Source organism: Schistocerca gregaria, chromosome 3, assembly GCF_023897955.1.
Source record: "Schistocerca gregaria isolate iqSchGreg1 chromosome 3, iqSchGreg1.2, whole genome shotgun sequence".
NCBI classification, from domain to species: domain Eukaryota; kingdom Metazoa; phylum Arthropoda; class Insecta; order Orthoptera; family Acrididae; genus Schistocerca; species Schistocerca gregaria.
In genome coordinates this window covers 846,169,444-846,193,516 of record NC_064922.1, presented here as the reverse complement: position 1 = coordinate 846,193,516, position 24,073 = coordinate 846,169,444, and the positions used below count along the sequence as shown (strand labels likewise).

The following is a 24,073-nucleotide window of genomic DNA, read 5'->3' as shown; positions in this document are numbered from 1 at the left end:
GCAGCCCTGGAGAATGGCGTATTGTATCACAGGCGTCCACAATACGAGCACGAAGAGTCTCTACATTTGGTACCGGGGTTGCGTAGACAAGAGCTTTCAAATGCCCCATAAATGAAAGTCAAAAGGGTTGAGGTCAGGAGAGCATGGAGGCCACGGAATTGGTCCGCCTCTACCAATCCATCGGTCACCGAATATGTTGTTGAGAAGCGTACGAACACTTAGACAGAAATGTGCAGGAGCTCCATCGTGCATGAACCACATGTTGTGGCGTACTTGTAAAGGCACATGTTCCAGCAGCACAGGTAGAGTATCCCGTATGAAATCATGATAACGTGCTCCATTGATCGTAGGTAAAAGAACATGGGGCCCAATCAAGACATCACCAACAATGCCTGCCCAAACGTTCACAGAAAATCAGTGTTGATGAGGTGATTGCACAATTGCGAGCGGATTCTCGTCAGACCACACAAGTTGACTGTGAAAATTTACAATTTGATCACGTTGGAATGAAGCCTCATCCGTAAAGACAACATTTGCACTGAAATGAGGATTAACACATTTGTTGGATGAACCATTCGCAGAAGTGTACCCGTGGACGCCAATCAGCTGCTGATAGCGCCTGCACACGCTGTACATGGTACGGCAACAACTAGTTCTCCCGTAGCACTCTCCATACAGTGACGTGGTCAACGTTATCTTGTACAACAGCAACTTCTCTGACGCTAAGGTTATCGTCAACTGGACGAAGAATTGCCTCGTCCATTACAAATGTCCTCGTCGTTCTAGGTCTTCGCCCATCGCGAGTCTTAGGCTGGAATGTTCCGTGCTCCCTAAGACGCCGATCAATTGCTGCGAACGTCTTCCTGTCGGACACCTTCGTTCTGGAAATCTGTCTCGATACAAACGTACCGCGCTACGGCTATTGCCCCGTGATAATCCATACATCAAATTGGCATCTGCCAACTCCGCATTTGTAAACATTGCACTGAGTGCAAAACCACGTTCGTGATGAACACTAACTTGTTGATGCTACATACTGATGTGCTCGATGCTAGTACTGTAGAGCAATGAGTCGCATGTCAACACAAGCATCGAAGTCAACATTACCTTCCTTCAATTGGGCCAACTGGCGGTGAATCTAGGAAGTACAGTACATACTGACGAAAGTAATGTGAGCTCTAACATGGAAATTAAGCGTTTCCCGACACATATCCACATAACATCTTTTCTTTATTTGTGTGTGAGGACTGTTTCCTGAAAGTATGGCCGTACCTTTTTGTAACACCCTGTATGCGGGTGGTCGGACAGGAGACTTGAACCGGCTCCCTTTCACTCGGGTCTCACAAAACAGTCCTTACGCCTGACTTGGCGCGTAGTCACATCAGCGTAGCCCACAGCTGGAGCGTACAAACCGACAGAGAATACGAGGCAGTGTTGCGCAGAGCGGAAGCCGGCCGGTGGGCGTTGCGCCGCGGCCTCTAGCAGGGACGCCGGAAGTCGGTCCTTGTCAGGGGCCGCGTGACGTCACCTGACGTCACATGGCGGCAGTGGCGAATGGCGACCCGCCCCAACACGGGCCGGCCGAGGCCGCGCCGGTTAGCGGGATACCACCCACTCAGCGGCAGTCTCTTAGCGTCTGCAACTCGTTACAGAGACCGTGACTGCACCGCCAGAACAAGCTCGCGACACACAATGCTGCCACCTGACATTTCTGACACCATACACTGCAGAGCCTCGGGGCGCACCCAGAGATGGAAATGCAATCGCCCCCGCTTCTGACAGCCGTGTGCCGCAAGTCTCTAGAGCAAAGATATCCAAACTTTTTAGTCCGCGGGCCACATTGACTCCTCCACGAAGTCATAAGAGCCAAGATCTACCTAGTGGGATTAAAGTACCCTAGCACTCCATGATCACCGTAATGTAAGGCTAAAGGAAAGATGAAATCGCAAAAATCTAAGCTTGTGGGAATAGCTAACACTGAAAAGAACCAAGATTTTTATTTAATTACATAACTTTGATTGGTGGACGTACTTGACCGCAATTGTGGCTTATTTTATTCTGGTGAATTTCACTGACAAAAGAGTATGTCACTGCACATTCTTCTCGTTAGCGTCCTGCAAAGTTAACCAAATCTCAAAATCATTGTTAGCAACACTATTACTGCAAGACGAAGAGGTAGAGAATGTCAACGCATAGTTATTTCAAGCGGCGCAACAATAAGTTGAGTTACGTAGTCTTGTAGCGAGTAGCAGAGCCAGAGCATATTTCTGATAGTTCTGTTGCGTGATTGTGCCCGACAATGTCGTGGTGTATTGGTCACGATAGGCCTCCAAACTCAATTATTGGCAGTATAGGAACCACCTCAAATATTTGGCGGGCCGTATACCGGGGATACCCGGCCATCTAACGCGGGCCGGTTTGCTGACCCTTGCGGGCCGGTTTCGGCCCGCGGGCTGTAGTTTGGAGAACCTTGCTCTAGAGGAACGTAAGGTTCCAAATAATTGGAAAAGAGCACATGTAGTACCAGTTTTCGAGAAGGGTTGTCGAGCAGATGCGCTAAACTGTAGGCCTATATCTCTGGCCTCGATCTGTTGTAGAATTTTAGAACATGTTTTTTGCTCGCATATCATGTCAACCCAGAATCTACTCTGTAGGAATCAACATGGATTCCTGAAACAGCGATCGTGTGAGACCCAACTCTCTTTATTTGTTCATGAGACCCAGAAAATATTAGATACAGGTTCCCAGGTAGATGTCATTTTCTTTGACTTCCGGAAGACGTTCAGTACAGTTCCGCACTGTCGCCTGATAAACAAATTAAGAGCGTACGGAATATCAGACCAGCTGTGTGGCTGGATTGAAGAGTTCTTAGCAAACAGAACGCAGCATGTTGTTTTCAATAGAGAGACGTCTACAGACGTTAAAGTAACCTCTGGCGTGCCACAAGGGAGTGTTATGGGATCATTGCTTTTCACAATATATATATATAAATGACATAGTAGATAGTATCGGAAGTTCCATGCGGCTTTACGCAGATGATGATGTAGTATACAGAGAAGTTGCAGCATTAGAAAATTGTAGCGAAATGCAGGAAGATCTGCAGCGGATAGCCACTTGGTGCAGGGAGTGCCAACTGACCTTTAACATAGACAAATGCAATGTATTGCGAATACATATAAAGAAGGTTCCTTTATTGTATGATTATATGATAGCGGAACAAACTCTGGTAGCAGCTACTTCTGTAAAATATCTGAGAGTATGTGTACGGAACGATTTGAAGTGGAATGATCATATAAAATTAATTGCCGGCCAGTGTGGCCGTGCGGTTCTAGGCGCTTCAGTCTGGAACCGCGTGACCACTACGGTCGCAGGTTCGAATCTTGCCTCGGGCTTGGATGTCCTTAGGTTAGTTAGGTTTAAGTAGTTCCTAGTTCTAGGGGACTGATGAACACAGATGTTAAGTCCCATAGTGCTCAGAGCCATTTGAACCATATAAAATTAATTGTTGGTAAGGCGGGTGCTAGGTTGAGATTCATTGGGAGAGTCCTTAGAAAATGTAGTCCATCAACAAAGGAGGTGGCTTACAAAACACTCGTTCCACCTATACTTGAGTATTGCTCATCAGTGTGGGATCCGTAATAGGTCGGGTTGACAGAGAAGATAGAGAAGATCCAAAGAAGAGCGGCGCGTTTCGACACAGGGTTATTTGGTAAGCGTGATAGCGTTACGGGGATGTTTAGCAAACTCAAGTGGTAGACTCTGCAAGAGAGGCGCTTTGCATCCCGGTGTAGCTTGCTGTCCAGGTTTCGAGAGAGTGCGATTCTGGATGAAGTATCGAATACATTGCTTCCCCTTACTTATACCTCCCGAGGACATCACGAACGTAAAATTAGAGAGATTCGAGCGCACACGCAGGCTTTCCGGCAGTCGTTCTTCCCGCGAACCATACGCGACTGGAATAGGAAAGGGAGGCAATGACAGTGGCACGTAAAGTGCCCTCCGCCACACACCACTGGGAGGCTTGCGGAGTATAAATGTAGATGTTACGGTTATGTAGATCTGATAGCAGACGTATTTTCAGATCAAATATTGGAAATTCGGGTCCACCTATGAAAACAACTATTCGTTTTTATGCCTAAATATGTTTAATCCGATCTTGGATATCAGTAGACTTGTTCAAAGCCAGACTCGTTGCTGAACACTCAATAATGTTTTTTTCTGCAAATTTTCTTAAAAGATGCCCGCTGATAAAAAAAGTTATCATCTTCCTTATATGTCTAGCAGCGGGTATTTGGTCCCATTTCTCTCAGTTTCTGAATTTCGAGGTCTAATTCTTCTTTAGAAACGTTCCCTCCCCCACCCCCCACCCCCACCCCCTGAAAGTTTTCTTTGCCTTTGCATTATTGAAAGTCAGATCTGTTTAATTTATAACATGGTAATAATTCTACGCTGATCTCGAAGTTCTTTGACGTCGACTTAGTTTGTAATATCTGCGAACCAACAGCCTTCACTGAAACCACTGTGGGTAGTGTCATGATGGCTTTCCAGTTTATTAATCTTGAAACGTGACAGTGTCACTTGACACAGAATGCATTTTCATTTGCCCTTTCTCTCTGCGAATTCAAATTCCTCTTGCGCCTCTTTATTAAAGATTCTATTCTTCACGTTTACACTTCATAGACATGATTGTAACTGTGGTTTCTTCGAGAGATCGTGGTGCCACATCAGAGTCGGCAACGCGAATCGATACCAAAGACATCAGCTAGGTGTCGCTACGATCCACAAGGATGTATGGGGGCGCTCCTGAAGATCACGTTTCCCCTCTCAGCACAGTAGAACTCTCGCTTCAGATACTGGTATAGACCCGAACATGTAAAAGTTCTGCTCCAATTCATCACCACAGCTGCAGCAGTCAACATCATAGTATAGGACAAGCGAGTTGTTTCTGATCAAAATTGTACTCAAGAGAACAGTTTGTTTATCAAGTGCTGCTTTCATAGTCAATGACAGTTGAAAATTGTCCAGTACTCCTTAATCTAGGCTGGCACTTGGATGGGTGACCATCCAGTCTGCCGACCGCTGTTGGCAAGCGGGGTGCACGCAGACCTTGTGAGGCAATCTCAGGAGCTACTTGATTCGGAAGTAGTGGCTCCGGCCTCGTAAACTGAGATACGGCTGGGTGAGAGGTGTGCTGACCCTCCATATCCGCATACAGGGACGCTTGTGGTCTGAGAAAAATACGGTGGTCGGTCGGTACCATTGGGCCTTCACGGCCTGTTCGGAAGGTATTTTTGGGAAAAACAAGGGTATCAAATAGATCTTATTATTAAATGTTTCCTTTAAGTCTCTTTTTTTATTATTTACGATAATGATCGAAGCAGACGAGATGAACTAAAACTTGTACTGCTTGTTAGGCAAAAACGCTAAAAGTTACACCACCGCCGCACGACGGTCGGCAGTGGTGCACGATTTATCTAAGCTGAGTGCCCTCCCCAAGACAAACATCCTTTTTCCCTTACATACTCTCACCGATATTGGCAAGCACCCCAGCATTGGTGATCTAATAGGTCTTATAATTAAATGTTTACTTGACACATTTAAGTCCTGGCCGCAACACAAATTTTAATTATTTACTTTTGAATACATTATGGGAAAGGCAGTGATCAATGTCTTACAAATATTTACTATTAAAAACAGTCTTGATCACGATTTATTTATCAAGGTGACCGGTTTTGACCACTACTGTGGTCGTCTTCAGACCATTTAGTAGGAACCTCTTTCTGTTGGAGAATCACTACTCTTATTCTCCAACAGAAAGAGGTTCCTACTCAATGGTCTGAAGATTGCCACAGTAGTGGTCGAAACCGGTCACCTTGATAAATAAAACGTGATCAAGACTGTTTTTAATAGTAAACAAATTTTAATTCATATCGTCTGCTTCGATCAAATGTATCAATGTTAAGTAAATCAGTTATTTATATGTAATAAAATGAACTAATATTTATGTGTTCTAGGTTAATTAACCTTCTCCCAGGGCCATCAAAGAACCCACAGCAATGACCAGATAAAAGTAGTCTCAACTGGTCACAAAAGTAACTATTATGGCAGCAAAAATAATCACAATGTTTCTGGATGGGGAACAACAATCACGTTACTCGTTACTGCTGCTGGTATAACTTCGTCGAGGTGAAATGAAGTGTGCACGTATACAGTGCGTATTACAAAGTCCACAAGAGCCACACTAGATTGAGGCAAGCGCAGCATTGTGGCCACGTCTGTGCTACAGGAAAAATTACGACAGACTTTGTCAGGTTAAGGTAAGGGAAGGACAGTAATCTTTTGTATGCCCATCCTTTTAGCAGGACGTCTCTGGGACGACGGCCGTTAACTATCGTCACAAAAAATAAAAACACGTACAGCCATCCTTATGATTTTATTTTATTTTGTCGCTACCATCCTACTGGAGTGCTGACAGATTATCTGCGAATCCAGTAATGCTGGCAACTGATGGCTTATGCATGGGCATCGTATCAACCTGTACCGCATCAGAACAACCTGAAGATGACGCAATGAAGCGTCGAAACTGGTAGCGATAAAATAAAGTAAAATAATAAGGACGGCTGTAGGTGTTTTTATTTTTTGTCACGAAGGACAGTAATGTCCCGTGTAGCGTTGAGGATGAATGTACAGATGCAAGTTGTCTCTTTGAAGGAGTTGGTACTCACGAGTTGGGGTGCTGTATGCTCCTTTCAGAGAAGGGGTCGTATTCCGGAGCGCTCTCATGCTGCTTGGAAACGGTGTCCTCCGTCAACTGGGCCCTGCAACATTCACACACATAACATGCGTATAGCGTAACACACTTAGTACGTACCGTGGTATCTGTCTGTAAAGGTAACACAATAGATCTGTACATAATTTGTATACTAATATTTGTCTACAATGGAATAATACATCACACTTTGTTTATGCTGTGTCAGAGACTGAATGGTCTTTATTTTGCTGTATTTATTGTTTTATTTAAGATTTTTATTAATTTTAAAATCATTTATATAGACTATATCTGAATTGAAAATCTATAACAATATTTAATTGTGACCATATTGTGCGAGAGTGAGAACCCGTATGTATATCGATAAGTAGCAAGTTCTGATGTAACAATAGGAGGACAGTACTGACGCGTGGTTACCTGTTGGCCGGTGGACGGGTATGGATGGTAAATTTGTAAATACGGAAACGTAAACTGCTTTTCCATGTAGTGTAGACTGTGAAAATAATGGACAACGTGTATTTAAAATTACGCGTCCTAGATTAATTTTGTACACAACAGATCCTATTACAAAGGCTGCAACATAATAATAGTGCAGAGACACCTTTGTTAACAGGACAGTTTACAAAGCACAAGCGGACTGTCAGGTTAAAGTTCCAGTGTGTGTCTGTGCCTCTTGCCGTGAACTAACATATCGTGAACTAATACCGAAGCAGTAACAGGTACACTGAGTGAACTGTTTTCAATATTGAGCACCTACTCCGAACTGTGTACTATGTACAAAAAACTCCAATATTCCAACAGTGATCAGTTGGTTATTACATGCAATGACGTTAATAAACATTGCATCGTTCAGTGCGGATTACAGTTCTTCTACATCTCGTACGCCAACGCTTCAACCAACAAGGCGGCGGCAAGCATTTTTAACCGCGTCGTCATAATATCGCTTTCGAGAGAAAAGCTGCAGCGGCATTATTTAATAACGATCACAGCTACTGGAATGTATGTGTGGGCCGCCATAATGGAATAACGACACGCCGTTTCTCAAACCTAAGTTCATTTCGCCGAACATTATAACTGTTAGCGAACTCTTCTTTCGTGATTATGTGGCTTGAAATTATCTATTAAATAAAACCAACTTTTGTTTTGCTAACATGCAAGGTTAATCATTGTTGTTATCCACTTTACGTAACTGCCCGCTCTTGACTTCCTACAGTAATACGTAATATTTTTTATTGTTTTGACTATATAAACTAGCTGCTGCCCGGGTTTAAACAATTATTTATAAAGAAATGCTAATTTTGAGAGGATGTGAGAAGCTGACGGAATACATGTCGCTCACAGCCCACTCGTTTACTTACGGAAAAAAACTAACCTGTCTACTAAACTTAATGACTATGGTGTTCGTACTGTAAGACCTTCAGATTATTTGACTTGTCGCTCTAGCGAAGTAGGCGAGTCGGCAATATGTCTCGTGGTCTTATCGTGGCGTGTTTATCCTCTGCCATTAGGTCAGACGATAGAAATGCCACTTGCACACTTAGTAGCAGATTGACGGTGGCCAACTTTAAACAGAACTTGATTAATTTTCACACACCTTTATTAAAATAATAAAAAGCATAGACATTACGTAACTTGATTGTGGATGCTGTTTGCAATTGACAATATGGAGTTCCTTTGGTCTTGGTACGTTAATCTTATTCTTACATATTTCTGATACTTGACAAAGTGTCTATTCATTTATCTTCATGGCTACATACAGTAATATGGTAATCTTAGTAGGCGCAGACTGAAACTTGAATATAGACTGGTACAGACTAATACAGACTCGTACAAACTGGTGCAGACAAATGCAGACTGACTAATCGGAGGTCTGTACAGTCGTTATAATACCTCGCACGTTCAGGTATCACTGCGCGAGTGTGATCCGCAAGGAGAAAAGGTTCTACGTTAGCAGCAATCTCATTGGCTGCGTTACATGTTAATACGAGGATCGGCGGAAGCAGAATTTTGTCCGTCTCTAAGGCGGCGCCATCTCGTAGTGCGGAGACGGACGAGCGCTGCACCTGAGCTGTTGTGCTTAGTGGGGCGCGCTCTAGTGGTAAAATTGTGTACGCGCTGACTACGCGGAACTATGTACACAACAATGACTTCATTTGTTGGTTAACTTTCACGGATGACATTTTAGTCACGTTACCCATCCAATGGGAATAACACTCACACTAACCAGTCCATGGGGACAGTGATTTTTTTTCCGAAATAAAACGTAGACTATCTGTTAGTTCTAAAGTTCAACCAAATCCGTCCAGCCTCTTCAGCATGATAGAGTAACGAACACACTAGCTCGACAAAGAAAGTAAATAAGTAATTTGTAGTTCAGTGATGCGCAAATTTTAGAGTGTGACAAAGTCTTCTGTCCTCGCATTTGTGCCTATCAGCAATGGATACGCTCGCAGATCATAATCAAATTCAGCCTCACCAAAGGGCTAAAATGCATAGCGTCCACGTTGCAGTAGAGGTTCAAAGTGGCCTCCATGGAATAGCAGTTGACAGGGATAGTAGCGGTTGCCATGCAGGAAACACATAAGCATACTTTGGCTTACACCAGGTTGACGGGCCACTTTGATGAAGCTTGTACTAGTATTCGTCTTAATATCCTGTAGAACCCGGTCTTCCAAATTTCCAAATCTGGTGCATGCACAGTCCCCGCCTCTCTGAACGTTCGTCTGCCTGAGAGGACCTGTGATCACACAATCTGCCAAAAATGGCTTGAAATGTTGTGTGATGTGAGGGTACTTAATCTGATAGAGCCGTGCTGCTTGCAACACATGAGGAACACACGGTACGTTGTCAGAGGAACTTTCATTCGTCAAGTCGTCTACCATGGCAACGGTGGTTGTCAAGACACATGTTCCTAGGATCTTTTCTCCGCCATTTCCTGTCAGAAATCCGTCGCTGCAGTTTAAGGGTTTTATTGAAGTTCACCCTGTATATTGCCTGCTTGTGTTGACAAGAGTCAGTGATCATTCTACAGCACATGAGAATATTGTTCTATTAACTGTAGGAAAAGAAACTTTTATAAAATATTTTAGACGATCCAGAATTACATACGACAGACTTTGTACTTGCTTCATTGAAGAGAAATCCATAGTCCATATTGAACACTCCTAAATATGAGGGCTATTCAGAAAGTAAGGAACGACAGGTCGCGAAATGGAAACCACAGTGAAAATCAAAATTGTTTTATTTGCATGGGTTAGCTACACCTACCAGCTACTTCTCGTCACAAACTTAGATATCTGCCGTAGCGTTGTACCAACTTTTCAATTCCTTCCTTATAGAAAACAGCCGCCAGTGCTTTTCGACAATTTTCTACTCTGGACTGCAGCAGGTCGTCTATGTCAAAATTTGGTCTTCATAGCCAGTGGTTCATTTGAGCAGAGATGAACCTCAGGGGTAGCCAATTACGGGCCGTATTGTGCGTGATCAAACACTTCGCATCGAAAACGCTGCAGGAGCATCTTCATTGCCCCTGTAGAGTGCGGCCGAGAATTGTCGTGCAGGACCGCATGACAGTTATGTTATGTGGATTGCATAGCTTCAGGCGAAAACTTTCGCCAGGCCCACATACTTGGTGGGAGACGCTAATTTCTAGCCATCTTTATGTTCTTACTGTGAGCTCAGAAATGAAAAGAGCGACATGATGCGATCGACAGGCTTACTAGACACAGTGCCCAACACATCTATGCAACTCTTCGTCAGATTTTCACTGTATTTTCCATTTTGCGACCGGTCTTTCCTTACTTTCCGAATAACCCTCGTACACTGTAAGGTAGGTAGGAGTTTTCAGCACCTGTGCAGGTCAGATGATGCCCAGTGGCTTATAGAAATTCACAACAGTTATTTCACTAGTTATGACTATGATTTAATGCATATTATTCGTGGTGCTGATACCAACAGCACTGGCGTTTTCTATATATGTCTGGGTGCAAGTAGTTACACAGTAAACCTTGTGATAGGTAGTACCAAATAAATCATATTCAGGTATTTTACCTCTTGAAATTACCTGCTCTTCAGTTTGTACGTGAGTTAGCTGGATGTTTACCAAATAAATTTCATTTTCCTTTAGGATCTTGTGTAGAATTTTGCTTTTGGATTTACTAACGCCTTCATTGTTCAGTTGACCCATTGTAGCACTAGTACCAAATTTCCTGTATAGATGGTCCTTAAAAGGGCCATTGCTCTACTCACTCAAATCAACTTCGTGAGTGGTAATATGATCAATGCCAGAAGATCGCTGCAATTTTCTGGCAGCAGTATTGTGGCTATTGGTTTAGAACCACTCAGAGGACACGTACTTCTTAAGGTATGCTGTGGACGCGAGTAACACTCTACAGTGTATTTCGGGAACTTCAACAACCGTTATGGCCTATGGAATACAAATCATGAAAATTTGAACATGCGGGTTGACTGATATGGAGAACACAGCACACGTAGAATTACGTGTCTAGGAAACACATCACAACCGTGATTTATGTTTTGTACCCTCCGACAGCAATTACTTGCCCTTATCAGTAACAAGGAAAGTCTTGGATTGTTTCTAACACGGTCAGCAAAGTCCAGTGATTCTCAAAATAGGTACAAGCTTACCTGTTATAAGATCATTTACCAGACCTTGTTGGAACTTTAAAAGAACTCATTTGTCTGCATTTTCTGAAAATCTAGATGAAAATCCGGGATGAATCCCAACAGAAACACAAACTATAAGAGATTATTGGAGCTGTGCTGTGTATAGAAAACAAGTATATCCCAAGAAACTTGTCCAAAGGAATGGGTGCATGAATGAACGGAAAACTGAGCAATTTTGTATACAACGTTTCTTCGTATCAATGACTGTAAACAGCTGATTAACTTCTGCACATTAATGGTGCAGCTCACTGTATGTGGTGGACTCAACTAATTTACAGTTGATGATGCTAGGGTGATATTCATAGTAAAAACAGGGAAAGCAGTAATTTTCTCGGCATCTTTCGCACATCACAAACACCGAAATTTTACACTTAATTCGTTCACATCTGTAAAATGTTCGCTCTCATAACACGTGTGACGCATCATTTCAATAAGTGTTGCTTAATTGGTTGATTCGTGAGAGGGAACCAAACAGAGAGGTCATCGGTCCCATCGGATAAGGGTAGGGAGGCGGCCGTACCCTTTCAGAGGAACCATCCCGGCATTTGTGAGAAGAGATTTAAGGAAATTACGGAAAACCTAAATCAGGATGGCAGGACGCGGGTTTGAACCGTCGTCCTCCCGAATGAGAGTCCAGTACGCTAACGACTGCGCCACCTCGCTCAGTGCCAAGTATTTCCAAGAATAACTGGTGACGTACAATGAAACGCATTTTGATGCAGAGTTGGATGTGATTTCTTTCTCTCTTTCGTTGAGATAAGGGCGAATTGAAACTGTTTAACGAAATTCTCTTCCTGACGATAAATAATAGACATCGCAGGGTTTCAAGTAGCAGAGTTCATTTGGAGGAAATCATTTCAATACCGGATGATGCCAGCCCGTGTTCGTCTTGAAAAATCTCGTCGTATGACTGTGGATTTTATTTTATTTTTTATTTTTGTTTTATTTTATTTTGTCTTTCCAAGGAATCAATTAACAGAAGACGTTAGTTCTGCTGTTCATTACATCAGTAAAAAAATTGTTTATATAAGACTATTGAGAGTTTCTAATATTTTGAAGATATTTTGACTGCGTACTCACCAACCGTTTCTTGAATCCTCGGTACAAAAGAGCCAGTGCTCTCTGGTAGGTATATGTAGACTGCTGGCAATAATTCTCCAGAAAGGATTATAGCGTACTGCGCTGTATACGAATGGCTAAATTTGTTTACATTTCGGTTTATTTGCTGTGAAAATAACATAAAAATTGAAAAGAAAAAAAGTTTCCGCATACAGACTCGAATCTTGGATTACGGTTCTTGCCTCTTTCCAGCGAGGGCCTGGAGCTTCCTGTAACACAAATGGCTGATGCCTTGCCCGACCAGCGACCGAAATGCTATTTTCCTAAACGCTTGACCATCTGGAGCACCCACTTTAGTTTCTGGCCAAGCCCTGTAGATGCCATATGCCTTGTTATACACTCTGTTCATCGTAAGAATAAACCTGATGTAAACATTACGCCATGTATTCTTCCGCGTTTGCTTGAATCTCATTGGATTTCGTTTCACTTGCAGCGGAAGCCAAGTTGTGACCAGTATAGTTAAGTGCGGTCATAAGGATACGTTTTATGCTCTGTTACATACATAGACTGAGCGACAATGCGGGGCAACAGCTTTACCGGCACATTAAGCTTGGGACAGCAGTACCCAGCCAGCGGTCCAAGTACCCTGTAGTGACGCGAGCATTTGCAGTTGAGGCGTAAAAAGAGAAGAGCAAAGAAACGATATAGCTCCGAATGTCATTTAGTTGCGTTCTATATTCCGCCAACGCTCAGCAGTGACATGTGAAAAAACTGCGTGAGTTAGTTCCAGTACTTCTGGCAGCTTAACATTCTTGTTATTTCTCAGGCCAAATCCCTTAACTTGGCTCCACATCAGTTCTGTTGGATTCATTTTGTAGTCGTACAGTAGCAAATGTAAAAATGCAGCATTTGTATGATGGGCTCGATGCTGTGAAAATGATTGTTTCTACGACACCTGCTTCTGTGGTATAAAACAATGGACATAGTCAAAATAAAGAGTATTTAGTTTTCCGTTTTTGACTTAAAAAGTGAAACTGTTATTTTTCTTAATTTAAGTAAACTTTACTAACGATCATAAAATATCGACAACTGAGAATTTATATTTGAAATGAAAAAAGGAAGTTGGCGTACAATATGTAATTAAAAACAAGAACACGTGCAGTATTCACAAAAATGATAATGAATTATACAACAACGAGATTTAGGTAATTTGAGGACAACGAGGAAAAAAATTGAGTGGGGCAACTTTTGAACCAGCGACACATTTAGTGCACTGAGCTATCAAGTTATTACGCTACCGATTCCACTATATACAAAGATGCAAAGTTATTGCAACTACACTACTGGCCAATACAATTGCTACACCACGGAGATGCCGTGCTACAGAAGCGAAATTTAACCGACAGGAAGAAGATGCTGTGATATGCAAATGATTAGCTTTTCAGAGCATTCACACAAGGTTGGCGCCAGAGGCGACACTTACAACTTGCTGATATGAGGAAAATTACCAACCGATTTCTCATACACAAACAGCAGTTGACCGGCGTTGCCTGGTGAAACTTCGTTGTGATACCTCGTGTAAGGAGGCGAAATGCGTACCATCACGTTTCCGACTTTGATGAAGGTCGGATTGTAGCCTATCGTGATTGCGGTTTATCGTATCGCGACATTGCTGCTCGCGTTGGTCGACATCCAATGACTGTTAGCAGAATATAGCATCAGTGGGTTCAGGAGGGTAATACAGAACGCCGTGCTGGATCCCAAAGTCCTCGTATCACTAGCAGTCGAGATGACAGGCATCTTATCCGCATGGCTGTAAAGCATCGTGCATCCACATCTCGATCCCTGAGTCAACAGATGGGGACTTTTGCAAGTCAACAACCATCTGCACGAACAGCTCGATTACGTCTGCAGCAGCATGGACAGTCAGCTCGGAGACCATGGCTGCGGTTACCCTTGACGGTGCATCACAGACAGGAGCGCCTGCGGTGGTGTGCTCAACGGCGAACCTGGGTGCACGATCGGCAAAACGTCATTTTTGCGGATCAATCCAGATTCTGTTTACAGCATCATGATGGTCGCATCCGTGTTTGGCGACATCGCGGTGAACGCACATTGGAAGCGCGTATTCGTCATCGCCATACTGGGGTATCACCAGGTGTGATTGTATGAGGTGCCATTGGTTACACGTCTCGGTAACCTGTTGTTCGCATTGACAGTATTTTGAACAGTGGACGTTACATTTCAGATGTGTTACGGCCCCTGGCTATACCCTTCATTCGATCCCTGCAATACCCCACATTTCAGCAGGATAATGCACGACCGCATGTTGCAGATCCTGTACGGGCCTTTCTGGATACATAAAATGTTCGACTGCTGCCCTGGCCAGCACATTCTCCAGATCTGTCACCAACTGAAAACGTCTGTCAATGGTGGCCGAGCAAATGAGTCGTGACAATACGACAGTCACTACTCTTGATGAACTGTGGTATCGTGTTGAAGCTGCATGGGCAGCTGTACCTGTACATGCCATCCAAGCTCTGACTCAATGCGAAGGCCTATAAGGCCATTATTATGGCCAGAGGTGGTTGTTCTGGGTACTGATTTCTCAGGCTCTATGCACCCAGATTGCTTGAAAATGTGATCACATGTCCGTTCTAGTAAAATATATTTGTCCAATGAATACCCGTTTATCATCTGCATTTCTTCTGGGTGCAGCAATTTTAATGGCCAGTAGTGTATATCTTATACAGTTGTTCAGAAAACTTCAATGTCGATTATCTATGTAAACGTATGACACACATTAAGAACAACGTAATTCTCGGCACTTTTTAACCGTGTTCCACTCGCATGTTCCACTACGGGTAAGTGGCCTCAGCCATTCTGACACTGCGTATTTAACAGCGCGACAATCAGAATACAATATGAAACGTCCCCTTAGAAAAATTATACATGATTGTGTTTAAAGTGACACACAATATTTTTAGCGCAACGCAATCTTACTTTCAAAAATCCCTACAAAAGAATGGCTCTGACTAACATTAACCTATAAGTTTCACATATCACTTACCTCACAAAAATCTTGGTTACTCGAACTACTGCAATACATCGAGCACCACTACTGTCAGCTAAATAAAAGATTCAAACTACAGAAGGCACTAACTACTGATAGGCATAGTTAGCAAATGAAAGATTTTAGTAGAGAACAAATAATGTATTTACCTTAATATCGTCAAAAGTCATAATATATATAGCAGTTCGTGACATCCAGTCTTTTAAATTTCAAAACTCCGCCATCTCTCTCCCCACATCCACCACTGCTGGCGGCTCACCTCCAACTGCGCAACGCAACGCGCTGTTAACATCCAGCTGTCCAACACTACAATGGCGAGTATTACAACAATGCCAACCAGCCACTGACTGCACACAGCACAGCCAGTGATTTTCATACATAGCGCTACTTGGCGTTACCAATAAAAAAAAACTAAACAGCCTACTTACAACAATAGTGCAGAGGTGTGACTATACACGATTTTTGAAATAAAAACTACATAGCTAAAGCGTGATTAAGAAAAACGTTGATGGCTGCTAATACATTTGAATATCTTAAAGTTTCGCTTAATGTAACTTAGTAATAATACATGTAATACATAAGTAGGACCTACTTCCAAGGACGCAACAACACCAGTGTCCATGTGCTGCGGCTTCTGACCAATCATCCCGTTTGTGTTTGTTTGCATCAGCCGATTCCAGCCGCCTCGCCTTTCGAGTTTAGCATATTTCTCGGATATTTCTGCGAAAGGCTTCATCGTCAACATTAGCAAGCGTTACATCACTGTCAAACGCGTCGGCTATTCGCCACTAGATAGCCTTCTGTTCTCTTTCAAAGCAATTTGCTTCTAACAGCCTGTACTGCCCGGCTGTATGCGGCATTCCCTGTGTAGCGGCGCACTGGATGCCTCACGGAGTTACCCTTCGAGGTTTCCCTTCGAGGGACTTCGATCTGTAGCAGCCAGTCAGAGCGCTCGCCGCCAACACTTCAGTTTGAGAAAACGCTGTCGCTACAGCAAGCCTCTCTGGGGTCAGCTTACGTGTTCTGGGGAACCCTGGTGCACGTTTTCGGATGGATCATGCTGATCTACGGTTTCAACATTCTATTTCATGTATTTGGGTGGAATATCAGAATATGTTTCTACCGGAATTTGCAGTAGTCTTCTCATTGCATCCCAAGAGCATCCATTGTTTGAACTTAAACCAACTGGCTTTATGTGTGTGCCAATACCAGATTTGCTCATGGTACCGCACCCTTTTTAAGTGTTTTGCTTCAATAAGAAATGTAAGCGCATTCCTCTGCTGTCTATCGTGAAACTTAAAGCCATAAGGCCATTCAACTTGTTGCGGTTTGCAGATGTACGCATGACGTCATCAGCTGAATCTCTTCAACACGAATTGCTTCATTTGTTTTTATGATTTCAAACTTTCTTCAGGGTGTTTGGTTTCAAATCGTACAGACGTCAAACAAATCGTCTTAATCGAGTTTCATCTATAAGAAGAGACTAGTCACACATCTATTCATTAAAGCAACAATGTTCCTGATTGAAACTTTCTCTGATAGACTTTCCAATGAAATTCCCCTTCCACTTGTGGAAGCTGTACCGTTTCATTAAAATTTCCGAATCAGTTTGCGTGTGGTTCAAGCACCAATGAGCACCAGACCTTTGCCCAGTAACGTGTCCGAACTTCTGACTCTGACAGTCCAGGACCTAGTATTGGTCTGTAAGGACCCCACATTCCCCAGAACTCAATCCCCTAGAGTTGTAGATACGGGAAACCAACGAATCATTTCTGGAAATCGGCTGCAAATCAGGGTAAAATTTATTTTAAACGAACATTTAGCGTTTTTATTTAAAGGCCATGGCAGGCTATCAAATTTACTCGTCTTTGCAAGTGGTTTCGAGTGTGTTTTAAAAAAATCTATATCATTCCACTAAAAAAGAATAGTTACTTGAATATCTTGGTTGATACCACAGTAGAGTGGAGGTAGTTGAACATACAAGGAATTACGTCTCCCTTCGTGTGCTGTTATTCTCTGAAAACCTAGAACCGAACACAAAAAAAAAATTTCGAATATTTGTAGATTGATTGAAACCAAAAAACAAAAACAATTCCAACAACAGTTGGTAACGAATCGTGTATTTTCTGAGGTCTTAACACTTGTTCATAGGAGAGGCTGAAACATGTTTGATGTGGATGCGAGCACAGTCGTTGCACTGGCGATTCGTCAACAGGGTCAGCAAGGCATTTTAATGGCTCTGTGTCACACAGTTCGCTAGGTGGCCATCAATCTGTGAATAAGATAGTCTGCACTCAGTTGTGTTGTTTCAGACGTGGCAGAAATCACTGGTGAGAGATTAATACATCCACAAGTACGACCACTGACTAAATGTGACTCCATATCAAGAGGTTTTTATTGAAGTCGTATCTACCTCCCTGGAGGACGTGCCAAGTCAGCAAATAATACACCAGGGGTAGAACTATGAAACCGGAATTTAGTTGCAATAATTACACGTCTGTATTTTGAAAGTGATAAACAATACTTTATTCAAAATAATCTTCATTGCTATTTATACGTTTCTCCAACCTGTCCTGCATTCTAAGTATGCCACTCCAAAAAAACAGTTCTTCTTTGAAGCCAACCAGTCAGCGAGTCACTTTCGTTCATTTTCACACTAACTCAAGTGTTGTTCAGCGAGCACGTATCCCAGTGATGCAAACAGATGATAATCGAATGGAGCCAAATCTGGAGAATTCCCTGACCCGTTTTGCTGTGTGTGATGGAGCGTAATCAAAGATCAATATGACTTTGTGTTGCCTTTTTCGATATTCCAGTCGTTTTTCACTTAAAGCTCGATTTAAATCGATCATTTGCTGTTGGTAGTGATCAGTGTTAACGGTTTCACCAGGTTTTAGCAGCTTGTAATAGATGACACCCTTCTGATTGCACAAAACACAGAGAATTGTCTTCTTTCTTAAGCTATTTGGTCTTGCAGTGCATGTCGATGGTTTGCCCGGATTCACCCATGATTTACAACGATTAAGGTCCTCAAAATATATCCATTTTTCTTCATCTGTCACTATTCGATGGAGAACTTTCTTCTGCATCTGGCGGGCAGCATTTCACAAGTGGTCTTTCGATTTACTTGCTATCTTTCATTCAGTTCATGTGGAGCCCATTTCCCCACTTTCCGCACTTTCCCATAGTTTAAAACAGATGAGAAATGGCTTTCTGCGTCACATTCAATTGTTCCGCGAGTTCCTGTTGAGTTTGAGTATCATGTTCATCTAGTAAGACCTACAATTCGTTGTCTTTGAACTTTTTCGGTGGTTTCCCACACTTGTCGTTTCTCACGTGAAAATCACTACTCTCGAATTTTTTGAACCACTCGAAACACTGTGTTTTCCCAAGAGCATGCTCGCCGAAACCTTCGACAAGCATTCGATGTGATTCTGCAGCTGTTTTTCCTCAAATGATAACAGAAAACCAATGGTGTCCGGAATCTTAGTTCGTAGGCACCAAACTCGACATGTTTACGGTTTTACAGCAGATACCGATGTATGGAACTTGGGTTACTATGTGTTGACAGTCGTCGTCAGTTGTTACAGGAAGCTGATGGCACTGCAGGCGCGGTCTCACGGACTCTACACTGACGGCTAGCACCATCTATAGGTAAATAACGGTTTCACGGTTTCATACCTCTACAACTGATAGATGTGAAACATCCTGGCAGATTAAAACTGTTGACCTAGCGATTCTAGGCGCTTCACTCCGGATCCGCACGCCTGCTACGGTCGCAGGTTGGAATCCTGCCTCGGGCATGGATGTGTGTGATGTCCTTAGTTAGGTTTAAGTAGTACTACGTCTATGGGACTGATGACCTCAGATGTTAAGTCCGATAGTGCTTAGAGCCATTTGAACCATTAAAACTGTGAGCAGGACCGAGAACTGGTGGAAGTAAAGCTCTGAGGGGGGTCGTCAGTCGTTATTGGGTAGCTCAGTTGGTGGAACACTTTCCGCGAAAGGCAAAGGTCGCTAGTTCGAGTCTCGGTCTGGCACACAGTTTTAATCTGCCAGGCAGTTTCATATCAGCGCACACTCCGCTGCAGAATGAAAGTTTCATTCTGGAATATAGATGTGGTTCGAGCACCAATGGGCATCAGCACATTGGCAAATCAATGTGCCTGAACATGTAACTTTGCCAGTCCAGGACACTGGACTACATCCGGCTGCTGCAGTCTCTGACCAATGGTGCAGCATAAAAAAGAATGTTGCAGGGAGCCGATAAATCGTTCCTGGGTGGCACACGTGATGTGAAGCTGTTGCGAAGTGCTTGGTGCACGAATTGGCCAACCTCGCTCGTGATGGTCAGACGCAGTCGAATGGAACCTTGGCGACGAGTACACCTGCCCTCATGTTCCCATGCAGTACAGCGTCCGGTCACACTAAATGGCTCACAAATCTCGGCATTCGTACGCCGCATTTCCTTTTCCGATATGGAATACGTAGTTACTCCTGCTTTCAATCACGTAACTTGCTAAATACACTACTGGCCTATAAATTGCTATACCGCGAAGATGACGTGCTACAGACGCGAAATTTAACCGAGAGGAATAAGATGCTGCGATATGCAAATGATTAGCTTTTCAGAGCATTCACACAAGGTTGGCGCCGGTGGCAACACTTACAACGTGCTGACATGAGGAAAGTTTCCAACCAAAAATGGCTGTCAGCACTTTGGGACTTAACATCTATGGTCATCAGTCCCCTAACGTTTCCAACCGATTTCGCATATACAAACAGCAGTCGACCGGGGTGCCTGGTGAAACGTTATTGTGATGCCTCGTGTAAGGAGGAGAAATGCGTACCATCATGTTTCCGACTCGGATAAGGATCGGATTGTACCCTATCGCGATTGTGGTTCATCGTATCGCGACATTGCTGCTCCCGTTGGTCGAGATCTAATGACTGTTAGCAGAATATGGAATCGGTGGGTTCAGGAGGTTAATACGGAATGCCGTGCTGAATTCCAACGGCCTCGTATCACTAGCAGTCGAGATGACAGGCATCTTATCCGCATGGTTGTAACGGATCGCGCAGCCACGTCTAGATCCCTGAATCAACAGAGGGGAACGTTTGCAAGACAACAACCATCAGCACGATCAGTTCGACGACGTTTGGAGCAGCATGGACTATCACCTCGGAGACCATGGCTGAGGTTACCCTTGATGCTGCATCAGTGGAAGCGTGTATTCGTCATCGCCATACTGGCGTATCACCCAGCGTGGTGGTATGGGGTGCCATTGGTAACACGTCTCGGTCACCTCTTGTTCACATTGACGGCTCTTTCAACACTGGACGTTACATTTCAGATGTGTTATGACCCGTGGCTCTACCCTTCATTCAATCCCTGCTTAACGCTACATTTCAGCAGGATAATGCACGACCGCTTGTTGCAGGTCGTGTACGGGCCTTTATGGATACTGAAAATGTTCGACTGCTGCGTTGGCCAGCACATTCTCCAGATCTCTCACCAATTGAATACGTCTGGTCAATGGTGGCCGAGCAACTGGCTCGTCACAAAACGACAGTTACTACTCTTGATGAACTGTGGCATCGCGTTGAAGTTGCATGGGCAGCTGTACCTGTACACGTCATCCAAGCCCTGTTTGACTCAATGCCCAGGCGTATCAAGGCCGTTATTCCGGCCAGAGGTACTGATTTCTGAGGATCTAGGCACCCAAATCGCGTGAAAATCTATTCACATGTCAGTTCTAGTATGATATATTCGTCCAATAAATGACCGTTTATCATCTGAATTTCTTCTTGGTCTAGCAATTGTAACGGCCATTAGTGTTGTTTGAGTCTTATGACATTTCTCAACGTTATTTTCTCGATATGTTGACGAACAAACTGAGTATAGGCAGCGTTATCCTATGATGCTAGAGCATCGAAGTTACGGAGACCGCTAGGCCACTCCTAGTACAGACAACTGAAGTTGTAACGCTGAAGGCTCTGTTGTCATTACCCTTAGCAGGCTCTGATGTGAGAGTCGTGGACACATCAGACGCCGAATGGTACCGAACTGGTTGCCTACCAACAGGCGTTTATCCGTCTAACTCGAAGAGCCTGTAACGTCAATGGACACCTGGGTTCGTAACCGCAATTTGCACCTCAAGTCATTCTTCAACAGGCCGGTCGCGGTGGTCTAGTGGTCCAGGCGCTCAGTCCGGTACCGCGCGACTGCTACGGTCGCAGGTTCGACTCCTGCCTCGGGCATGAATGTGTGTGATTGTCCTTAGGTTAGTTAGGTTTAAGTAGTTCTAAGTTCTAGGGGATTGATGACCACAGATGTTAAGTCCCATAGTGCTCAGAGTCATTTGAACCATTTGAATCATTCTTCAACACCAATCTGTGCTTGTTAATATTGCTTCGTTTCCATCCTGTACGCTATCTGATCAGAAGACGACACTATGCAATGCGGAACAGGCCACTAGATGTGACGAGAGGCGGGCCCGTCTGTATGAAAGACTGCAGAGAGTGTTGTGTTGTCGATAGAGAGGCAGCAACAGCGTAATGGCTTGGTCAGGGGAGTTCAGTGACTTCGAAGGTGGTCTGGTCATTAGGTGTGGCCTTACTAACAAACAGGGACATTTCAGCTCTACTAAAGCTGTCCAAGTTGATTGCTGGTGATGTGGTTGTGAAGTGGAAACGTGAAGAAACAACAGCACCTAAACCTCCTATACTGACGGACGTGGTCCGTAGAGCATTGTTGAGGGTGGATGTAAAAAAAAAAATCACGTGAAATTAATGGGAGGAAATATATATGAGTTCCAAAGTGCTACCTTCGATAAAGCTAGCACAATGACTGTCGTAGGGAGTTAAAAAGAATGGGATACAGTGGCCGAACAGTTCCTCAACAGCCACATACTTCTGTAGACAATGGTCAGCGACGCTTGAGTGTAAAGAGTGATGCCATTGGGCAGTGGACGACTGGGAACGAGTTATTTGGTATGACGAGTCGCGCTACACCCGGTGGAAATCCGATAGAATGAATTGTAATTACAATGAAATGAATACCCGTAGCTGTATACTGGCGTTGATATAAGTCAACGGGGACAGTTGAAAATGTGTGCCCCGAACGGGACTCGAACCTGGGATTCCCTGCTTACATGGCAGACGCTCTATCCATTTCAGCCACCGAGGACACAGACGATAGCGCCACTGCAGGGACTTATCTCTGGCACGCCTGCCGTCAGTGCCACATTTGCAACTTATTGTTCCGCACTATATTCATAGCGCCCCTGCCCATTATACTCATTACTCGCGGCTTTACTGCCAATTCCCGTAAGATTTCAGGCACTGTTTGTCCATCCACACAGAAGATGGTCAAATGGCCGATGAGCCTTAATTATATATACATATATGAAGTTGGTATCTGTTCATTCGGACATGTCCGAAAGAACAGAAACCATCTTCATATATATGTAAAATTAACGCACAGGCCATTTGACTATCTTCTTCTGTGCAGATGCACAGACAGTGCCCGAACTCTTACGGGCTGTAAAGCCGCGAGTAATGAGTATAATGGGCAGGGGCGCTATGAATATAGTGCGGAACAATAAGTTGCAAATGTGGCACTGACGGCAGGCGTGCCAGAGATAAGCCCCTGCAGTGGCGCTATCGTCTGTGTCCTCAGTAGCTCAAATGGTTGTTCGGTCAGAGGGTTAGCTGCCATATGTAATTAAAAAAACTGAGTGAATATATCAACAAAGAACTTAAAAGAGTGTCTTACGACGTCCGCCCCGATCAGATTCAACGAACAAAAACGAACAAAATGAGATATAAAAAAATGGATAGAGCGTCTTCCATGTAAGCGGTACATCCCAGGTTCGAGTCCCGGTCGGGGCACACATTTTCAACTGTCCCCGTAAACTTATATCAACGCCTGTATACAGCTAAGGGTATTCATTTCACTATAATTTTATTGTAACGAGCTGCATGGTCATCGATGTCATCTGTTCTTTCGGACATATCCGGAAGAACAGATACCATCTTCATATACAGGGTGTTACAAAAAGGTACGGCCAAACTTTCAGGAAACATTCCTCACACACAAAGAAAGAAAATATGTTATGTGGACATGTGTCCGGAAACGTTTACTTTCCATGTTAGAGCTCATTTTATTACTTCTCTTCAAATCACATTAATCATGGAATGGAAACACACATCAACAGAACGTACCAGCGTGACTTCAAACACTTTGTTACAGGAAATGTTCAAAATGTCCTCCGTTAGTGAGGATACATGGATCCACCCTCCGTCTCATGGAATCCCTGATGCGTTGCTGCAGCCCTGGAGAATGGCGTATTGTATCAGAACCGTCCACAATACGAGCACGAGGAGTCTCTACATTTGGTACCGGGGTTGCGTAGACAAGAGCTTTCAAATGCCTCCATAAATGAAAGTCAAGAGGGTTGAGGTCAGGAGAGCGTGAAGGCCAT

The 24,073-nt window shown here is 43.7% G+C and overlaps 1 protein-coding gene across 1 annotated transcript in view; it reads right to left on the bottom strand.

Moving 5' to 3' along the window:
• LOC126354749 (proton-coupled amino acid transporter-like protein pathetic) overlaps positions 1 to 24,073 on the bottom strand; it is a 219,729-nt gene that overhangs the window by 69,614 nt on the left and 126,042 nt on the right. The window contains exon 3 of the mRNA XM_050004627.1: positions 6,726 to 6,818. Coding sequence (XP_049860584.1) covers positions 6,726 to 6,818 — 93 coding nt within the window. The remainder of the gene's footprint in view (positions 1 to 6,725; positions 6,819 to 24,073) is intronic.